The 20,512-nt window shown below is 44.3% G+C and overlaps 1 protein-coding gene across 1 annotated transcript in view; it reads right to left on the reverse strand.

The window, feature by feature from the left end:
* The window catches only part of eefsec (eukaryotic elongation factor, selenocysteine-tRNA-specific), a 441,024-nt gene that overhangs the window by 192,287 nt on the left and 228,225 nt on the right, over positions 1-20,512 (reverse strand). Inside the window, exon 5 of the mRNA XM_073071999.1 lies at positions 4,553-5,182. Within this exon, the coding sequence (XP_072928100.1) occupies positions 4,553-5,182 (630 nt within the window). The remainder of the gene's footprint in view (positions 1-4,552; positions 5,183-20,512) is intronic.

Raw genomic sequence — 20,512 nt, forward strand, 5'->3', positions numbered from 1 at the left:
CTTTGAGATGAGGGATTTCAGGGTACCTAACAGCCTACCAGACAGCTGCATCAGCAGGAGGTACACTCAACTTCAGCTCCTGACTGACAAGGCCAAGAATCTGGAGCTGGAACTAGATGCACTTGGGACCATCCAGGAGGCTGAGAACTTCATAGGTGTGTCTTTTACTGAGGTGGTCACATCCAGAGAGCAGGATTCAGATAGTGGATGAGTGACCACCAAGAGAAGGTAGGGTTCCCCTTTGGCCATTTGCATCAGCAACAAATATACCCCTCTGCATCCTGCTGGGGAGGATGACCTATCAGGACACAGTAGCAGCAAGGCCAGTGGCACTGTGGCCAGCTCGGGGGCTCAGCAGGGAAGGCACAGCAGCAGTGACAGGAGACTTGATAGTTAGGGGATGGACAGGAGATTCTGTGGCCGTGAAAGAGAAGCCAGGATAGTGTGTGGCCTCCCAGATGCTATGGTCCAGGATGTCTCAGAGTGGCTGCAGATCATTCTCAAGAGGGAAGGTGAGTAGCCAGAGTTCGTGGGGCACAATGCCACCAGTGACATAGGCAGAAAGGGGAAGAGGTCCTGCACAGAGAGTATAGGAAGTTAGGGAAGAGGCTGAAAAACAGGACCTCTAAGATAGTCATCTCTGGGTTATTCCCAGTGGTACGTGCTGGTCAGGACTGGAATAGGATGATGAACGAGTGGCTGAGGAAGTGGTGCGGAGTTTCAGATTTCAGGATCATTGGGCTCTGTTCAGTGGAAGGTACGACCTATATAAAAAGGATGGGTTACATCAGAATCCAAGGGGGGCCAATATACTTGCAGCAGGTTTGCTAGAGCTGTTGGAGAGGGTTTAAACTAAGTTGGCAAGGGGATGGGGACCGGAGTGATAGGGCATTTGGTATACAAGTAGATGCAGTGTGTAGTGAGTCTATGAGGAAGCACAGAAAAATAATAGGGCAAAACTGCAGTTAGTGAAATAAGTTAAAGTGAAACATGGGAGAAAAATCTAAAAAAGTGATGAATACAGGACTGAAGATGTTATATTTGAATGCATGCAGTTTACAGAATAAGGTAGGTGACCTTGTAGTGCAGTTACAGATTAGCAGGTATGATGTTGTGGGCATTGCTGAACATGGCTGAATAAAGATCATAGTTGGGAGCTGAACATCCAAAGATACTGTACACGTTGTATTGAAAGGACAGGCAGGTAGGTGAGAGGGGTGCACCTGTTCGTAAAAAATGAAGTCAAGTTCTTAGAAAGAGGTGACAAGGGGTCAGAAGATGTAGAATCCTTGTGGGTAGAGATAAGAGACTGCAAGGGTAAAAAGACCCTGACGAGGGTTGTATACAGTCCTCCAAACAGTAGCCAGGATGTGGGATATAAATTTCAATGAGAAATAGAAAAGGCATATAAAAAGGCAATATTATAATAGCCATGGAGGATTTCAAAATGCAGATAGATTGGGAAAATCAGGTTGGTGCTAGATCCCAAGAGAGGGAATTTGTAGAATGCCTATGAGATGGCTTTTTAGAGTAGCTTATTGTTGAGCCTACTAGAGAAAAGGCAATACTGGATTGGGTGTTGTGTAATGAATCAGATTTGATTAGGAAGCTTAAGTTAAAGGAACCTTTGGGAAGCAGTGATCATAATATGATAGAATTCACCCTGAGGTTTGAGAGGGAGAACATAAAGTCAGATGATTATTGTTACAGTGGAGTAAGGGAATTACAGAGGCGTGGAAGAGGATATGGCCAAAATTGTTTGGAAGGGAACACTTGCAGGGATGACAGCAGAACAACAATGGCTGGAGTTTTCAGGAGCAATTAGGAAGGCATAGGATAGATGGATCCCAGAGATGAAGAAGTATTCTAAAGGGAGGATAAGGCAGTCGTGGCCTATAAGGGAAATCAAAGACAACATAAAAGCAAAAGAAAGGGCATACAATATAGCAAAAATTTGAGGTAAGTTAGAGGATTGAGAAGCTTTTAAAAATCAACAGAAGGCAACTAAAAAACCATGAAGAGAGAAAAGATGAAATATGAAATACATTGAAATATCAAGTAGGATACCAGAAGTTTTTCACGATATATATAGAGTAAAAGAGGCAAGCGTAGATATTGGACTGCTGGAAACTGATGCAGGAGAGGTGGCAATCTGGAACAAAGAAATGGCAGACGAACTTAATAAATATTTTGTGTCAGTCTTTACTCTGCAGACATTGGCAATATGCCAGAAATTCAAGTGTGTCAGGAGGCAGAAGTGAGTGTAGTTGCTATTACAAAGGGGAAGGTGCATTGGAGGCTGAAATGTCAAGTTCCTGGGTGTCAATATCGCAGAGGGTCTAATCTGGTCCCAACATATTGATGCAGCTATAAAGAAGGCAAGACAGCGGCTATATTTTATCAGGAGTTTGAGGAATATTGGTTTGTCACCAAAACACTCAAAAACTTCTACAGATGTACTGTGGAGACCATTCTAACTGGCTGCATCACCACCTGGTACGGGAGAGGGGGATGATACTGCACAGGATCATAGCAAGCTGCAGAGAGTTGTAAAATTAGTCAGCTTCTTCATGGGTACTAGCCTCTGTAATATCCAAGACATCTTTAAGGAGTAGTGCTTCAAGGACCCAGGTCATGCCCTCTTCTCATTGTTACCATCAGGAAGGAGGTGCAGAAGCCCAAACGCACACACTCAGTAATTCAGGAATAGCTTCTTCCCCTCTGACATCCGATTTCTGATTGGACATTGAACCCATGAACACTACCTCACTACGTTTTTAAATTTGTTTTTTGCACTGCTTATCTCAATTTAACTATTAATATACATATATATACTTAATGTAATTCAGTACTTTTTTTGTATTTCTTTATACCGCTGCTGCAAAGTAAACAAATTTCATGACATATGCCAGTGATATTAAACCTGACTCTGATTCTGATGTTGAAGGTAGGTAAGTCACCTGGACCAGATGGACTACACCCCAGGGTTCTGAAAGAGGTAGCTGAAGAGATTGTGGAGACACTAGAATTGGTCTTTCAAGAATCACTAGTTTCTGGAATGGTTCTGGAGGACTGGAAAAATGCAAATGTCACACCACTCTTTAAGAAAGGAAGGAGGCAGCAGAAAAGAAATCATCAGCGAATTCATCTGCCTTCCATTATTTTGGATGAGGAACAGGAGGGGCAACTTTTTCACCCAGAAATTAGTCAGTGTATGGAACAAGCTGCCAGAGGAAGTGTTTGAGGCAGGTACATTAGCAACATGTAAAAAGTATTTAGACAGATACATGGACAGGAAAGGTTTAAAGGGATTTGCAGATAAATGGGACTAGCTTTGATGGGAACCTTGGTTGGTAAGGACCAGTTAAACTGAAGAGTCTGCCTCCATGTTCTATTTCAAAATCTATTCAAGTTTCTTCAGTTGAAAAACAAGGAACTCAGTGGGTCAAGCAGCATCTGTCAAGGGAAATGGACAGTTCATATTTCGGGTCTGTTATGATCCCAGCCCCCTCCTTTGTGAGAATCGCCAGAGCCCTAGTGAAGGGGGGGTCAATGACCCAAGAGAAGAGAGAGATACGTGCGGTGTCCCTCGTTTCACGGCGAGGCAAAGCTGGCGACTGTGGTCATTGTCTCGTGGAGACACCTTTGTGAATTGGGAACTGTACTATGTGTATACCCTCAGGGCAACATGGGTGGAGAGATGGAGAGAGATTGTATCATCCCAACCTGATTGACATCTGAGACCCCGTGAGTTCAGATAAAAGAGGGGTTGTAAAGACGGCCCCCCCAGACGCACCAGAAGACACGCTAGAAATCCTGCGACAGCGTTTAATAGCGACAGCCGGTGGTGGGGTTAGTGTGCGTCTTTTCCTTGCCTGGGATTGGCGACCTCACCACGAAAGAACGGCTTAGCTACAGGGGAGGCCACAAGTGAGCGTCCATTCCCCAACGAGACTCCGACGAATCAAACTCCTAAAGGTTGGAAAAACCCGCCGGGTAACTGTTTCATTTAATCTCTATCTCTCTCTCTCTAAAAAAGTGCACCAACGCGACACCACAAAAGACGGCAGCTGGTGGAACTGCAGTGACCGCAAGAGACTTTTAGATATACAGCGGACAATATATACATACCCCTAGACAACGATAGAGTTTATTTCTTATTGATTATTACTATACCTGCGCTTTAGATTGAGTATTGACGACTTATGTTATCTGAATGTTTGTATTAACCTTACTTTTGTGCCCCTTTATAAATAAAAACGTTTGAAAATGGTACCATCAGACTTCAGCGGACCTCTCTATCTTTGCTGGTAAGTGATCCAGTTACGGGATACGTAACAGGTCAAGATCCTTCATCCCTTCATCGACCGAAAACATCACCTGTCCATTTCCCTCCAACAGCTCACTTTTATGCTCCAGATTTGATTATCTGCAGTGCCTTGTGCCTCTGCTTTTAGGTTTTGTGCTTATTGCTTCATTAAAACAAATGCGAAATAGTTATGTTTCTAAGTAAAAGAGGTAAAAGTGGTGAAGATGGGTCAGAAGTGCTTACCCTTTCCACTTGTCCTTCTTTATACTTCGACTTGAAAACCTTCAGCTTAGGTAGAGATACTTCAGCATAGTTTTTCTCCTCAAAGCCTTCCAGCAAGACCCCATGAAATGCGAGCCTGCAGGTATTGGTATGGATGTCAATGTCGAGCTTGGAGCCTATCACCAGGCACAGCTTGGGACATACGACAGGCTTCTCAAACTCGAGCAGGGCCCACTGCTGTCTGGGGGCCTGGGCTCCCTCAGTTTGGCCATCGATACCGTCGTCTTTGCCTGGCGACAAGTATTCTTCCTGATAAAGGTACTCCTTGTCAAAGTCAAAACAATCCATCACAGGCTCAGCATCAAAATCCTCTGGAGCCCGGCTGAAGAACATTACCCTGCTCATGACAGTTTCATGGCCAACAGTGATGTGGAACTTGGCCTTGGTGTGGACTGGTCCTTTGAAATATGGGATCTTTTTCACAGAAACAACAGCGGCGTAGAGGGTGCACAGGGACTCAGGGGAACAGATCAGACCGCGCTCAAGCTGCTTGGGGTCAAATTGGGTGACGCAGATCCCTACCCGGTCACCTTGAATGGCGATGTTCACCGGCTTACGGAACATCTGTATGGACTTGACCTTACGGATGATCTGTGTAAGAGACAAACATCAAGAAGAAAAAGCAATTAGTGTATGCACAATAAAAGTGGCCACTTTATTAGGTACACTTGTACACCTGCTCGTGAATGCAAATATCTAATCAGCTAATCGTGTGGCTGCAACTCAATGCATAAAAGCACACGTCAAGAGGTTTAATTGTTGTTCTGACCAAACATCAGAATGGTAAGAAGTGTAATCTAAGACTTTGATGGTGGAATGATCGTTGCAAGCCAGACAAGTTGGCTTGAGTATCTCAGAAACTGCTCATTTCCTGGGGTTTTCACACACAACAATATTCTGGAGCTTACAAAGAATGCTAAAATAATAAACCATTCAGTTCTGTGGTTGGAAACACCTTGTTAATGAGAGAGGTCAGAGGAGAATGGCCAGAGCGATTCAAGCTAACAGGAAGGCCACAGTAACTGAAATAACCACACAATACAGTAGAGTTGCGCAGAAGAGCATTTCTGAACATACTCCAGTTCAAACCTGGAAGTGGATGGGCTACACCAGCAGGAGACCGTGAATATCCATTCAGTGGCCACTTTAGTAGGTACAGAAAGAACCTAATAAAGTGGCCACTGAGTGTATAAAGCAGTGACAAGGGGATTAAAAAAAAACAAAAAAAGAGAGACAGAGAGTCAGAGAAGCTTACATCCTGACGAAATATTATCGCAAGAAGAACCTAGACCATTGTGGGATATAAATTATGCATGCTTATCCTCAGTATACTGCAACACAAAAGCCATTTACATGCTCTGCTATGATGAATATTATACAAATACTGGATCCTTGGCTTCTGATAAAAAAGATGACCCTTTTTGGAACTCTCATGTTATTACTGCGGGCTTTGAAATCAAATGCCACATCTCGCCTGTCTCTGCCACTGTAATACAGGATATGACAGGACAAGGAAATCTGTATTCGTAAACTCATGACAAAGGTCAGACAGAGGCAGAAGCATCTACAGTTATTGAAAAGACTTCCACTGGAAATTGTAAAAAGAAACAATCTGCCTTATAAAAACAAAATCTGCACTAAATGGGAAGTTGAAAGTGTCAATAAATTATCGTGCAGCATTCTCTCACAATACTGTACAGTGAATTCCGGTTAATCGGGCCATCGGTTAAACAGGGCAGCCGCTTATTTGGGACAACTCTTAAAGAACGAAAACTCATCATGAAAATAGCCAGGATTCTTCGTTTATTTGGGACACTCATTCATCATTACGTGCCATATCATATGACATGTGTGATCATGGTCTTTCTATGACTATGATTGCTCTTGGCAAATTTTAAAGACGGGTGATCCCAGCCACAGTCAATATCCTTCAGAGATTGTCTGTCTGGTGTCAGTGGTCGCGTAACCAGGACTTGTGATCTGTACCAGCTGCTCAGATGACCATCCACCACCTGCTCCCATGGCTTCACGTGACACTGATTGGGGCTGTAAGCAGGGGCTACATCTTACCCAAGGTTGACCTGTAGGCTAGTGGAGGGAAGGAGCACCTTGCACCTCCTTTGGAAGAGACGTATCTCCACCCCACCACCCACTTGGGACCAAACAGGTCCTTCAGCCCAACTCGTCATGGTAACCTATTTGCCATCCCGAGCTTACCCCCTCACCTGGTCCCAACTATCACCTGCCAGTTTGGACTCCTTCTCTTCTGGCCATCTTCTTACTTTGGCTTCCTTTCCAGATGAGCAGATAGTGTAATGCTTTACTGAGCTTGTGATCACTGATCACCGGGGCTCAATTCCCCACTGCTGTCCGTAAGGAGTTTGTATGTTCTCCCCAGGACCACATGGGTTTCCTCCAGGTGCTGGTCCAAAAACATATGAGATGGGGTTACTGAGTTATTAGCACACTATGTTGGCACCGGAAGCATGGTGACACTTGCAGATTGCTCCCAGCACATCCTTGCACTATACTGCTTGTTCAATCAAACAACACATCTCACTGTACGTTTCCATGTTTCAATGTACAAATAAAGCTAATCTTTAAGAGAAATTTGGCAAAAGATATATAATGCTTTAAATTATTGTCATATTAAAATGCTAGACACTCTAAATATATACACAGTGGCCACTTTATTAGATGCATCCTGTACCTAATTAAGTGGCCACTGAGTGTATGTTTGTGGTCTTTTCCTGCTGTAGCCCACCCACTTCAAGGTTCGACGTATTGTTCATTCAGAGATGCTCTTCTGCACACCACTGTTGTAGTGTGTGGTTATTTGAGCTATTGTCGCCCTCCTGTCAGCTTGAACCAGCTTGGCCATTCTCTCATTAACAAGGCGATTTTGCCCACAGAACTGCTGCTTTGAAAGTTTTTTATTTATCGTATCATCTCTGTAAACACTGGAGAGTGTTGTGCATGAAAATCCCAGGACATCAGCAGTTTCTGAGACAGTCGAACCACCCAGCCTGACACCAACAACCATTCCATGGTCAAAGTCACTTAGATCACATTTCTTCCCCAACCTGATGTTTGGTTTGAACAACAACTGAACCTCTTGACCATGTCTCAAACAAGAAAATCTACAGATGCTGGAAATATGAACAACACACAAAATGCTGGAGAAAATCAGCAGGCCAGGCAGCATCTATGGAAAAAAGCTTGATTCCTCCAGTCCTGCTGAGGGGTTTCAGCCCAAAGCGGCGACTGTGCTTTTTTCCATAGATGCTGCCTGGCCTGCTGAGTTCCTCCAGCATTTTGTGTGTGTTGCTCTTGACCATGTCTGCATGCTTTTATACAATGAGTTGTTGCCACATGATAGGTTGATTAGATACTTACATTAATGAGCAGATGTATAGATGTACCTAATAAAGTATCAAAGAATGTATAAACTGTACAGCATAACATTAAAATTGCATAGGATTCAAGATGACTTTAGAACTTCAAGCAACATCAGGGCACTGGAACACAAATATGAGGAGGAAGGATGCAGAGGAATTTTTCATCCTGAGGGTGGTGAATCTGTGGAATTCATTGTCATGGATGGCTGTGGGGTCCAAGTCATTGGATATATTTAAAGCAGAGGTTGCTAAGTTTCTTGATTAGTAAGAGTGTCAAAGGTTACAGGGAGAAGGCAGGTGAATGGTGTTGGGAAGAATGATAAATCAGCCATAAAGAAATGTCGGAACAGACTCGATGGGCTGATTGGCCTAATTCTGCTCATATGCTTTATGGTCTAATGTTTGCCACAGGGGATTTACAGCAGTCTGTCAGAACACCACTTAACATATTAAAGTATTATCCAGCGGAACAGTTCAAAATGCAGAAGGTAAAAACAAAACTGTGTATGAATGCAGTTGACCTTGATAAGGAATTAAAAGAGCTATTTCTCCATTATCTTGTTCTGTAGGTGGAGGAACGGTCAGGTAACTCGCTTCGATTGCTTATAGGTCAGGCAATGAGTCATTCAGAGAAAATAAACATTAATTTGAAGATTGTGTACTGTGTGATAAATAGCCTCTATGGTAACCTCTGGCAAGTTTAGTTAATGGGCTACACAACCTTGTGCATGAATTCATTTGAAACTTAGTGTGAATGGATGAGTGGGAAAAGAATAATTCAAAAACTTCACCAATCTTCATGATATAGATTAATTTATCATGTATACTGCAAAACATACAGTGAAATTCATCATTTGAATTAAGAACCAACCTATCATGCCCAAGGAAGTGTTGAAGGCAGCCTGCAAATATTGCCATACATTCTGGTGCCAACATAGCATACCCAGAATGGTTGACAAGTACAACACAGAACACAACAATTCAGGTGACGCGAAAATCAAAACCAGCCCCCTTCCTTCCTATCACCCTCCCCACACCCCCCAACAAACACAGGCCTCCCACCCCAGACAGGCCACCTTCAGCCTCTAGCCTCCAGCAGACTCAGACTGCAGACATTGGGCCTTCGACTTCCCCAGCAGATGCGCAAAGGTTTGCAGAGACCTCAGCATGAACGGCCATCGCACAGCCAACTGATCTTTACAGAGGCAAAATTTTCAAAGGAGACCTCAAGCCTTTTGAAGTAGCATGAAGGAGTCAACTCCCAAACTGTTTGCACCATCTACAAGCCAGAACTAGGGCTTACTGGGATATTTTCTTGTAGGAACAAGATGCTTGACAGCATCCAGCACAAAGTGACTGGCAGCATAATCACCACCGCAAAACATTCAGCACCTCCAAGGAAAACAAACCCAGCCTGTCCCGTTTCTCCTCAAGTCTGAAATGTTCCATCCCAGGCAATGTCCCAGTGAATCACCTCAGTGCAATAAATCTTCTGCAGTCCAGTGACAGGAACTGCATACAGTACACCAGCTGTGTACTAACCAAACATTTTATAAAGCCATGCCACAAACTCCTTGTTCTTATATTCTCTATAGTATCAAATGAAGGCAAGTAGCTCAGACACTTTCCTCACTGCCTTATCTATTTGGTACGTCAGCAAAGACACTCGCAAATTTCTACAGATGTACCGTGGAGAGCATTCTAACTGGCTGCATCACTGACTGGTATGGAGAGGCCACTGCACAGGATCGGTATATGCCGCAGAAAGTCGTAAACTCAGTCAGCTCCATCATGGCCACTAGCCTCCACAGCATCCAGGGCAGCTTCAAGGAGCGATGCTGCACAAAGGCAACATCCATCATTAAAGACCCCTATCGCCCAGGACAGGCCCTCTCTCATTGTTACCATCCGGCAGAAGGTACAGACGCCTGAAGACACACACTCAACAATTCAGGAACAGTTTCTTCCCCTCTGTCATCAGATTTCTGAATGGGCATTAGACCCATGAATACTAGCTCACTACTTTCCTTGCACTACCTATTTTATTTAACTATATACATATATACTTACTGTAATTCACAGCTTTTATTATTATGTATTTACAATTAATACATAATACTTATTCTGCATAAGAACAAATTTCACAACATATGCTGGTGATATTAAACCTGATTCTGATTTGTATCCTAGCATCAACCCCGTAGTACACTACTGATCACAACCTTCCAACCACAAAAACTACCCTCCACCATTACCCTCTGCTTATTACCAAGAAAACTTGGGAACCGATTTGCCAACGTAATCAGTGTCTACTTTCTGTGGAGGATGAAGAGAGCTGGACTTTGCACATCTATACTCACTTCAGCCTACAGATGCGCAGTTGAGAGCATCCTAACAAGCTGCATCACAGCTTGGTATGGAAACTGCTCTGCAGTGGATGGGAAGGCTCTACAATGGGTAGTCAAAATTGCCCAACTCTTCACCAGCACCAGCCTACCAGCCATCAAGGACATATACACAGAAAAGTGCCGGAAAAAAGCCAGTAACATCCCACCCACCCTGCTCATGGGTTGTTTGTCCACTCCAACCAGGACCACCAGGCTCAAAAACAAGCAGTACGTCTGATCAACACCTCCACCTACTAACCACCCCCCCAACCCCCACCACAGCCCCAACCACCACTCTATCATTTCCAGTTTAGCCTCATCTTATGTACAGACACTCCTGTGCCTAGTGTCACTTTATGGACATACAATCAATCGACGTATATAAGCTATCTTATGCATTTATTATGTTTTTAATTATTATAGTGTTCTTTATCTTATTCTGGTTTTTTTTTGTGCTGCATCAGATCCAGGGAAACAATTATTTCATTCAACACACACAAAATGCTAGAGGAACTCAGCAGGTCAGGCAGTATTTATGAAAATGAAAAAATAGTCGATGTTTCGGGCCAAGTCCTTTCTTCAGGACTGGAAAGGAAGATGGAAGATACCAGAATAAAAAGGTGGGAGCAAGGGAGGGAGAATAGCTGGAAGGTGATGGGTGAAGCCAGATGGGTGGGAAAGGTCAAGGGCTGGAGAAGAAGGAATCTGGTACAAGAGGAGAACGGACCATAGGAAAAAGGGAAGGAGGGGCAACAGGGGGAGGTGACAGGCAAGTGAGGCCAGAATGGGGAATAGAGGAAGAGAGAAGAGGGAGGGTAAAAAGATTACCGGAAGGCGAAATTGATGTTCATGCCATCCTTTACACTTGGGACTGAAAATGACATTAACTAATCCTGAATCTCTAAACATTCAAATGATTGAGATGCAATCTCAATGGCTCTTCATATGGCCTTAGGTCACTGGACAATACAAAACACCTATGTCAGGATGCTGTTCGTTGACTATAGCTCAGCATTTAACACCATCATTCCCACAGTCCTGATTGATAAGTTACAGAACCTGGGCCTCAGACCTCCCTCTACAATTGGATCCTCGACTTCCTAACCAGAAGACCATAATCTGTGCGGATTGGTGATAACATATCCTCCTCGCTAATGATGAACACTGGCGCACCTCAGGGGTGTGTGCTCAGCCCACTGGTTTTTGTGACATCTACTTCATAAATGTCACATGAACAATTCAGCAACCTGGGTTCAATTCCTGCTGTCGTTTGTAAGGAGGTTGTGTGTTCTCCCTGTGATAGCAAGGGTTTCCTCCCACGGTTAAAAGAAATTACACCAAAGTACCTTCCCCTTCACCTATCACCTATAACCTTCCAGCTTGTACTCCTTCCCCATCCCTACCTTCTTATTCTGGCTTCTTCCCCCTTCCGTCCCAGTCTTGATGACAGATCTTGGCCCAAATTGTCGACTGTTTATTCCTCTCCATCGATGCTGCCTGACTTGCTGAGTTCCTCCAGCATTTTGTGTGTGTTGCTCAAGATTTCCAGCAACTGCAGAATCTCTTGAGTGTATTATCACTGACTTATTTGCCATGAAATTTGTTGTTTTGCAGTGCTTAAATTATTAAAACTGATTAAATTTGAATTTAAGAATGTCAGGGTATAAAAAACAATGAACACAAGAATAAAGCTTCAATTTTCAAAGCTGTTAACTGTCTCATCTTAGTACTGGTGCACCAGACTGGGACATATGACCCCACGTCATCTAAAACAGTGTCCGTCGAGGTTATGAACACAAGAATGTGTGCCTATCTTTCTCTAGAAAGCAGCAAATTTACATCTTTTTGTACACACAGCTCTTCAGATTCAGCCTTCTAAAATACTGCCCTTGCTCTGCACAGCCATTCAATAGTTCACTTTGATGGGCTTCAAGCCGGGGAACAGGAAGTCCTGTTCATAGATGAGCTTTGTCACATGTACATCAAAACATACAGTGAAATGTGTCGTTTCTGTCAATGACCATCACAGTCTGGGGATGTCCTTGGGGCAGCCCACAAGTGTTGCCCTGCTTCTGGACCCAGCATAGTATGCCCACAACTTACTAACCCCAATCTGTACATCTTTGGAATGCGGGAGGAAACCGGAGCATTCGGAGGAAACCCATGCAGTCATGGGGAGAACGTACAAACTCCTTACAGAGAGCGGCAGGAATTAAATTCGGGTTGCAGGCACTGTAAAACTTAAAGCTAACAGCTACCCTATTGTGCTAGCCACAAAAGTCCTTGAGGTATTGCATGGGTTAAATCACACACTAAGCTGAGAGCAATCACAGCGTATAGTGGTTATCTTCCGTCAGTGTTGGCTGTGTAAAACAAGAGGAAACTACAGAGTATTAATGAAGATAAGAGGCAGTAATTGCAGATAGAATGTCACGACAACAGGAATATTTTTAGATGCTCCACAACTGGATCACTTTACACTGAGGAGTCAAGTGGTTGATTGTTTCAGAAGGGCTGAGGAGAGTCAACATACGTCAAGTGGTCCGGATGAGTTAAGATGAAAAATTAGCTTTATTTGTGACTGGTACATCGAAACATGCAGTGAAGTGAGTCACTTTGCATCAACGGCCAACACAGTCTGAGGATTGCGCTCTGGGCAGCCCACAAGTGTCGGCATGCTTCAAGTGCCAACACAGCAGGCCCCCAACTCACGGACTCCAATTTGTAAACCTTTGGAGTGTGGGAGGAAATCCATGTGGCCATAAGGAGAATGTACAAACTCCTTAAATCGAACCCTGGTCAGTGATTGCTGGTGTTGCAAAGTGTTGCACTAATTGCTGTTACGGTGCCTCAGGAGGCAAACCATATTGTTAGTGCTATGACAGATAGACAAGACCACGGTTTAAACCAGGGTTTCCCAAACGTTTTTATGCCTTGGAATCCTATCATTAACCAGGGTGTCCGTGGACCCCAGGTTGAGAACCTGTGGGAAGTGATGGGCAGGTAAGGAGATAAGGTGAGAGAGGGAAATGGGAATGGGGAATGGTAGAGGGGTGGGGGTGGGGACAATCACCAGAAGTTTGAGAAATCGGTGTTCACGCCATCAGATTGGAGGCTACCCAGACGGAATATCAGGTTTGCTCCTCCAATATGAATAAAAATAAACTTCGTTAACTTGCTCAAGTTCGGAGTAATAAATCAGCCATGAATGGCGCAGCAGACTCGATGGGCCGATTGGCCTAATTCTGTTCCTAAGACACATGGTATTATGTTTCTAGTACAGAAGGTTGGTCAGAGTAGAGAGGTGGATTCATTTCTATTTGGTTCCCAACCTTTTTTATGCTTTGGACCAATACCATTAAGCAAGGGGTCCATGGACCCCAGATTGGGAGCCCCTGATTTGGAGATACAGCGCGGAACAGACCCTTCCAGCCCAACGAGCCACACCGCCCAGCAACCCACATATTTAACCCTAGCCTAATCACAGGGCAAGTTACAACGACCAATTAACCTACTGACGGGTATGTCTTTGGACCGTGGAAGGAAACCAGAGCACCCAGAGAACATACAAACTCCTTACAGACGGTGCCAGAATGCAAGACAAGGCAGACTTGTTAGCAAAATTTAAACCCATGGGGTCGAGTAGAACAGGTAAAGAAGCAAATTGAAGGACAAAGACCAGGCTACAGAGCTGAATGGTTTCACAGATGCTGCTGGAAATCTTGAGCAACACACACACACGCGCGCACACAATGCTGGAGGATCTCACCTATGGAGGGGAATAAACATTTGGCATTTTGGACAAAGACCCTTCATCATGACGGTAAAGGAAGAAATCAGAAGCTCTGATGTCTAGCATCTACATTTTGATTTGATTTTTGGGATAATTATTATTAATAATGACTCTATGTCTTACTTTGTTTTCTGGCTACTCTCCATTCATCTACCTGTCTCCTGACTCCACACAATTCCACTCTTAGCCAGAGGAGCTACAGCAGTCTGAAACCCCATCCTTGGTGATGTGTATGCCGAGGAACTTAAAGCTGTTCTCACCCCAGATCCATTGATATCAATAGGGACTAGCCTCTCTCCATTCCTCCTGTAGTCCACAACCAACTCTTTGCAACATTGAGGGAGAGGTTGTTTTCTTGACATCACTGTGTCAGAGAGATGACTTCTTCCCTGTAGGCCACCTCATTATTGTTTGAGATTAGGCCAACCAACGTAGTGTCATCAGCAAATTTAATTAGTAGCTGGAGAAGATCCTGAGAGGCAGGATTTATGAACATTTGGAGAGGTATAATATGACTAGGAGTAGTCAGCATGGCTTTGTGAAAGTCAGGTCGTGCCTTACGAGCCTGATTGAATTTTTTGAGGATGTGACTAAACACATTGATGAAGGTAGAGTAGTAGATGTAGTGTATATGGATTTGATAAGGTACCTCATACAAGGCTTATTGAGAAAGTAAGGAGGCATGGGATCCAAAGGGACATTGCTTTGTGGATCCAGAACTGGCTTGCCCACAGAAGGCAAAGAGTGGTTGTAGACTGGTCACATACTGCATGGATGTTGGTCACCAGTGGAGTGCCTCAAGGATCTGTTCTGGGACCCTTTTTCTTTGTGATTTTCATAAATGACCTGGATGAGGAAATGGAGGGATGGGTTAGTAAACTTGCTGATGACACAAAGGTTGGAGGTGTTGTGGATAGTGTGGAGGGCTGTCAGAGGCTACAGCAGGACACTGATAGGATGCAAAATTGAGCTAAGAAGTGGCAGATGGAGTTCAACCCAGATAAGTGTGAGGTGGTTCATTGTGGTAGGTCAAATATGATGACAGAATATAGTATTAATGTGTAAACTATAGAAAGGGTACAGAGGAGATTTACAAGGATGTTGCCTGGATTGGGGAGCATGCCTTATGAGGATAGGTTGAGTGAACTCAGCCTTTTCTCCTTGGAGCAACAGAGGATGAGGGGTAACCTGATAGAGGTGTATAAGATGATGAGAGGCATTGATCATGTGGATAGTCAGAGGCTTTTTCCCAGGGCTGAAATAGCTAGCACAAGAGGGCACAGTTTTAAGGTGCTTGGGAGTAGGTACAGAGGAGATGTCAGGGGTAAGTTTTTTATGCAGAGAGTGGTGAGTGCATGGAATGGGCTGCCAGCGATGGTGGTGGAGGCAGATTGATAGAGTCTTTTAAGAGACTCCTGGACGGGTACATGGAGCTCAGAAAAATAGTGAGCTATGGGTAACCCTAGGTAATTTCTAAGGTTAGGACATGTTCAGCACAGCTTTGTGGGCTGAAGGACTATATTGTGCTGTAGATTTTCTGTGTTTCTATTAGAGCTGTGGGTGGTGACACAGTCTTGATTATACAGGGAGTAAAGGAGGGGACTTGCTGAGGGGCTCCTGTGTTGAGAGTCAGAGGGGCAGAGGTGAGGGAGCCCACTGTTACCATCTGCCGGCGATCTGACAGCAAGTCCAGGATCCAGACCAAGGTCTGTGAGCTTCCTGTCGAGCCTGGAGGGAGTTATGGTGTTGAGTGCTAAACTGTAGTCCAAGAACAACATTCTCACGTAAGCATCCTTCTTCTCCAGATATGTAAGGACGGAATGTAGAACAGTGGCTATTGCGTCACCTGTCGATCGGTTGTGTCAGTAGGTGAATTGTAGAGGGGCCAGATGTAGACCAGCCTCTCAAAGCATTTGCTTACTATTGAGGTGAGTGCAACAGGATGCCAGTCGTTCAGGCATGTTACCTTGGTCTTTTTTGGTACAGGGACAATGGTGGATAATTTGAAGCAGGAGGGTACTCTACACTGGGAGAGGGAGAGATTAAAAATGTATGTAAACACACCTGCCGGTTGTGCTGTGCACATCCTGAGTACTCGCCCTGGGATGCCGTCTGGTCCCACAGCCTTGCCACTGTCCACTCGTTGGAAACATTTTGATACCTCAGCCTCAGAAAGGACAGATTGTAACAGTGGCTTTCCTCGGAGGCTCGGGGTTAGTGACATCGAACCGAGTGTAAAAGCGATTGAGCTCATCTGGGAGAGAGGCTCCGATGTTGGCAGCACCGCAACATTTGGCTTTGAAGTCCGCGATGGTATGCAACCCTCGCCACAAATCACATGTGCTATTCCTTGTGAATCTTGACTCAATCTTGTCCCTGTATTGTTTCGCAGCCTCGATAGCTTTGCGCAGATCGTAGCTGCTTTTCTTGAGCTCCTGCTGACTGCCGTCAATGTGAGGTTTATGTCGCACGGTAAGTGCTGCTCACATGGAACTTCTGATCCAGGGTTTCTGGTTTGGGAAGACTCCGACCGATTTCTGGGGGACAACATCATCGATGCACTTCTGGATGAAGCACATGACTCCATCTCTGAACTCAGAGACATCCTCATCGTGGAAGACATTCCAGTCAACGTCATTGAAGCAGTCCTGCAGCATGGAGACCAATTGGTCGGACCAACAGTGGACGGTTTTGACTATGGCAGGCCTCTTGTTTCAGCTTCTGTCAGTACGTCGGCAAATGCAGGGTTGAAGAGTGATCTGATTTTCCAAAAGATGGGCAAAAGAGAGCTTTATAAGCGTTGCGGAAGGGATTGTAACAGTGGTCAAGTGTCTTATCTCCACGAATGCTCACCCGGATACGCTGACAAAACTTCGGAGCTAACATGCTGAGTGAGTGTGGTAGAACAAAGGGATCTAGGAATACAGATCCATAATTCATTGAAAGTGATGTCACAGGTTGATAGGGTCATAAGGAAAGCTTTTGGAACACTGGCCTTCATAAATCAAAGTACTGAGTATAGGAGATGGGATGTTACGTTGAAGTTGTATAAGACATTGGTGAGGCCTAATTTGGAGTATTGTGTGCAGTTTTAGTCATCTACCTACAGGAGAAATGTAAATAAGGTTGAAAGAGCCCAGAGAAAATTCACAAGGATTTTGCCTAGTTTGAAGGACCTGAGTTATAAGAAAAGATTGAGTAGATGAAGAATTTATTCCTTGGAACGAAGAAGACTGAGAGGACATAATGAGTGCAGTGGATACAGGGGAACAGGTGGATGTCGTATATTTGGATTTCCAGAAGGCATTCGATAAGGTGTCGGACAAGAGACTTATAAATAAGATATGGATGCATGGATTTGGAGGAAGTGTATTGGCATGGATAGTGGATTGGTTAACCAATAGAAGGCAGAGTGCTGGTATAAATGGGTGCTTCTCTGGTTGGCAGTCTGTGGTGAGTGGGGTGCCGCAGCTGTTTACCATTTACATTGATGATTTGGAAGAGGGGACTGAGCGTAGTGTAGCAAAATTTGCTGATGACACTAAACTGAGTGGAAAAGCAAATTGTACAGAGGATGTGGAGAGTCCGCAGAGGGATGTAGATAGATTAAGTGAGTGGGCCAAGGTCTGGCAGATGGAATACAACGTTGGTAAATGTGAGATCATCCACTTTGGAAGGAATAATAGAAGATCAGATTTTTATTTAAATGGTGAAAGATTGCAGCATGCTGTTGTGCAGAGGGACTTGGGAGTGCTTGTGCGTGAATCGCAAAAAGTTGGCTTGCAGGTACAACAGGTTATTAAGAAGGCAAACAGAATGTTGGCCTTCATTGCTAGAGGGATTGAATTCAAGAGCAAGGACGTCATGCTCTTGAATGCTCACAGGGTACTGGTGAAGCTGCACCTGGAGTACTGTGTGCAGTTCTGGTCTCAGGAGAACCAGGAGAATCTCACCTGGTCCCTCAACACCAGCTCCATAGCAAAGAAAGCCCAGCAGCGTCTCTAATTTCTGCGAAGGCTGATGAAAGTCCATCTCCCACCGTCCATCCTCAACACATTCTACAGGGATTGTATTGAGAGCATCCTGAGCAGCTGCATCACTGCCCGGTTTGGAAATTGCACCATCTCAGATTGCAAGACCCTAAAGCGGATAGTGAGGTCAGCTGAGAAGATCATCGGGGTCTCTCTTCCCGCCATCACGGACATTTACACTACACGCTGCATCTGCAAGGCAAACAGCATTATGAAGGACCCCACGCACCCCTCATACAAACTCTTCTCCCTCCTGCCATCTGGGAAAAGGCACCAGAGCATTCGGGTTCTCACGACCAGATTATGTAATAATTTCTTTCCCCCAAGCCATCAGACTCCTCAATACCTAGAGTCTAGACTGACACCAACTTACTGCCATCTACTGTGTCTGTTGTCTTGTCTATTATTTATTGTAATGCCTGCAGTGTTTTGTGCACTTTATGTAGTCCTGGGTAGGTCTGTAGTCTAGTGTAGTTTCTTCTTTTCTGTGTTGTTTTTATGTAGTTCAGTGTAGTTTTTGTACTGTTTCATGTAGCACCGTGGTCCTGAAAAACGTCATCTTGTTTTTCCTGTGTACTGTACCAGCAGTTATGGTCGAAATAACAATAAAAAGTGACTTGACTTGGAGGCAGTGCAGAGGAGGTTCACCAGGTTGATTCCAGGGATGAAGGGGTTAACCTATGAGGAATGGTTGAGTCACCTGGGACTGTACTCTCTGGAGTTCAGAAGGATGAGAAGGAATCTTATAGAAACATACAAAATTTTGAAATGGATAGATAAGATAGAAGTAGGAAAGTTGTTTCCATTAGTTGGTGAGACTAGAACTAGGGGACATTGCCTCAAGATTCAGGGGAGAAGATTTAGGACGGAGATGAGGAGAAACTGTTTTTCCCAGAGAGTGGTGAATCTGTGGAATTCTCTGCCCAGGGAAGCAGTTGAGGCTTTCTCACTAAATGTATTTACGAAACATTTAGATAGGTTTTTACATAGTAATGGAATTAAGGGTTATGGGGAAAAGGCAGGTAGATGGAGCTGAGTTTAAGGACAGATCAGCCATGATCTTATTGAATGGTGGGGCAGGCTCGATGGGCCGGATGGCCTACTCCTGCTCCTATTTCTCATGTTCTTATGAGATTTGATAGAGGTAAACAACATTGGGTATAGAGAGGGTAAATGCGAGGAGGCATTTTCCACTGAGGTTGGGTGGGATGGTCCCGTTGCAGTTCAATGGGAGTAGGCAATATAAATGGTTCAGCATGGACTATATGGGCTGAAGGGTCTATTTCTGTGTTGTATTTTTCTATGACTCTATGACTCTCATTTTTATGTCTTTACACATTACTGCTGCCAGAAAACAATCAATTTCAAACTGATTCTGAAAGTCACAGTTAATGAATGGCAGAAATATTAAATAATTGCTATTTACTAGAGAGACTAGGGTGGCAAGGATGACATTCGAAGAGATCAATGAAGATATAAAGACATTTCAGACAAAGGGAGAAGATAACTGACGAACGAATCAAACTTGCCAAGAATTGCATCTGGACATAATGACAGTAATTAGGGAAGAAATAGCGAGGCACTACCAAGTGTATGCATACATATTCACTAAAAAATGAGCAGCATTACTGTGTGCAGCTAATGGGATTATTCTATCTACAAAGGGAGAGAGAGAGGGTGGTGAATACATTTCTGTCCATCACAGGTAAAGCCCTCCCTGCCATTGCACACATTTACACAGAGCGCTGCCTCCAGAAAGCTGCATCTATCATTTATTAATTTTACTTTATTTTCACAGAACAGGCCCTTCTGTCCCTTTGAGCCGCACCGCCAGCAACCCACCTATTTAACCTAGCCTAATCACGGGACAACTTACAATGTCCCATTAACCTACTAATCGGTACGTCTTTGGACCGTGGGAGGAAATGGAGCACCAGAGAAAACCTAGGCATTCCACGGGGAGGACATAGAGACACCTTACATAAAACATCAGAATTCAACTCTGAACTCCGAAGCCCTGAGCTGTAATAGTGTTATGTTAATCACTACGCTACCATGGTGCCCAATCGTCAAGGACCCCCATCACCCAGGCCATTCTCTCTTCTCACTGCTGCCATTGGGAAGGAGCTACAGGAGCCTTACACCCTACACCACTTGGTTCAGGAACAATTAATACCCTTCAACCATCAGGCTCCTGAATCAGCATGGATACTTCATTCACCCAACACCGAACTGACTCCACAACCTACAGACTCACTTTCAAGAGCTCAATAACTCATATTCTCATTATTATTCATTTATAGTTATTTTTT

Source organism: Hemitrygon akajei, chromosome 19, assembly GCF_048418815.1.
Source record: "Hemitrygon akajei chromosome 19, sHemAka1.3, whole genome shotgun sequence".
NCBI classification, from domain to species: domain Eukaryota; kingdom Metazoa; phylum Chordata; class Chondrichthyes; order Myliobatiformes; family Dasyatidae; genus Hemitrygon; species Hemitrygon akajei.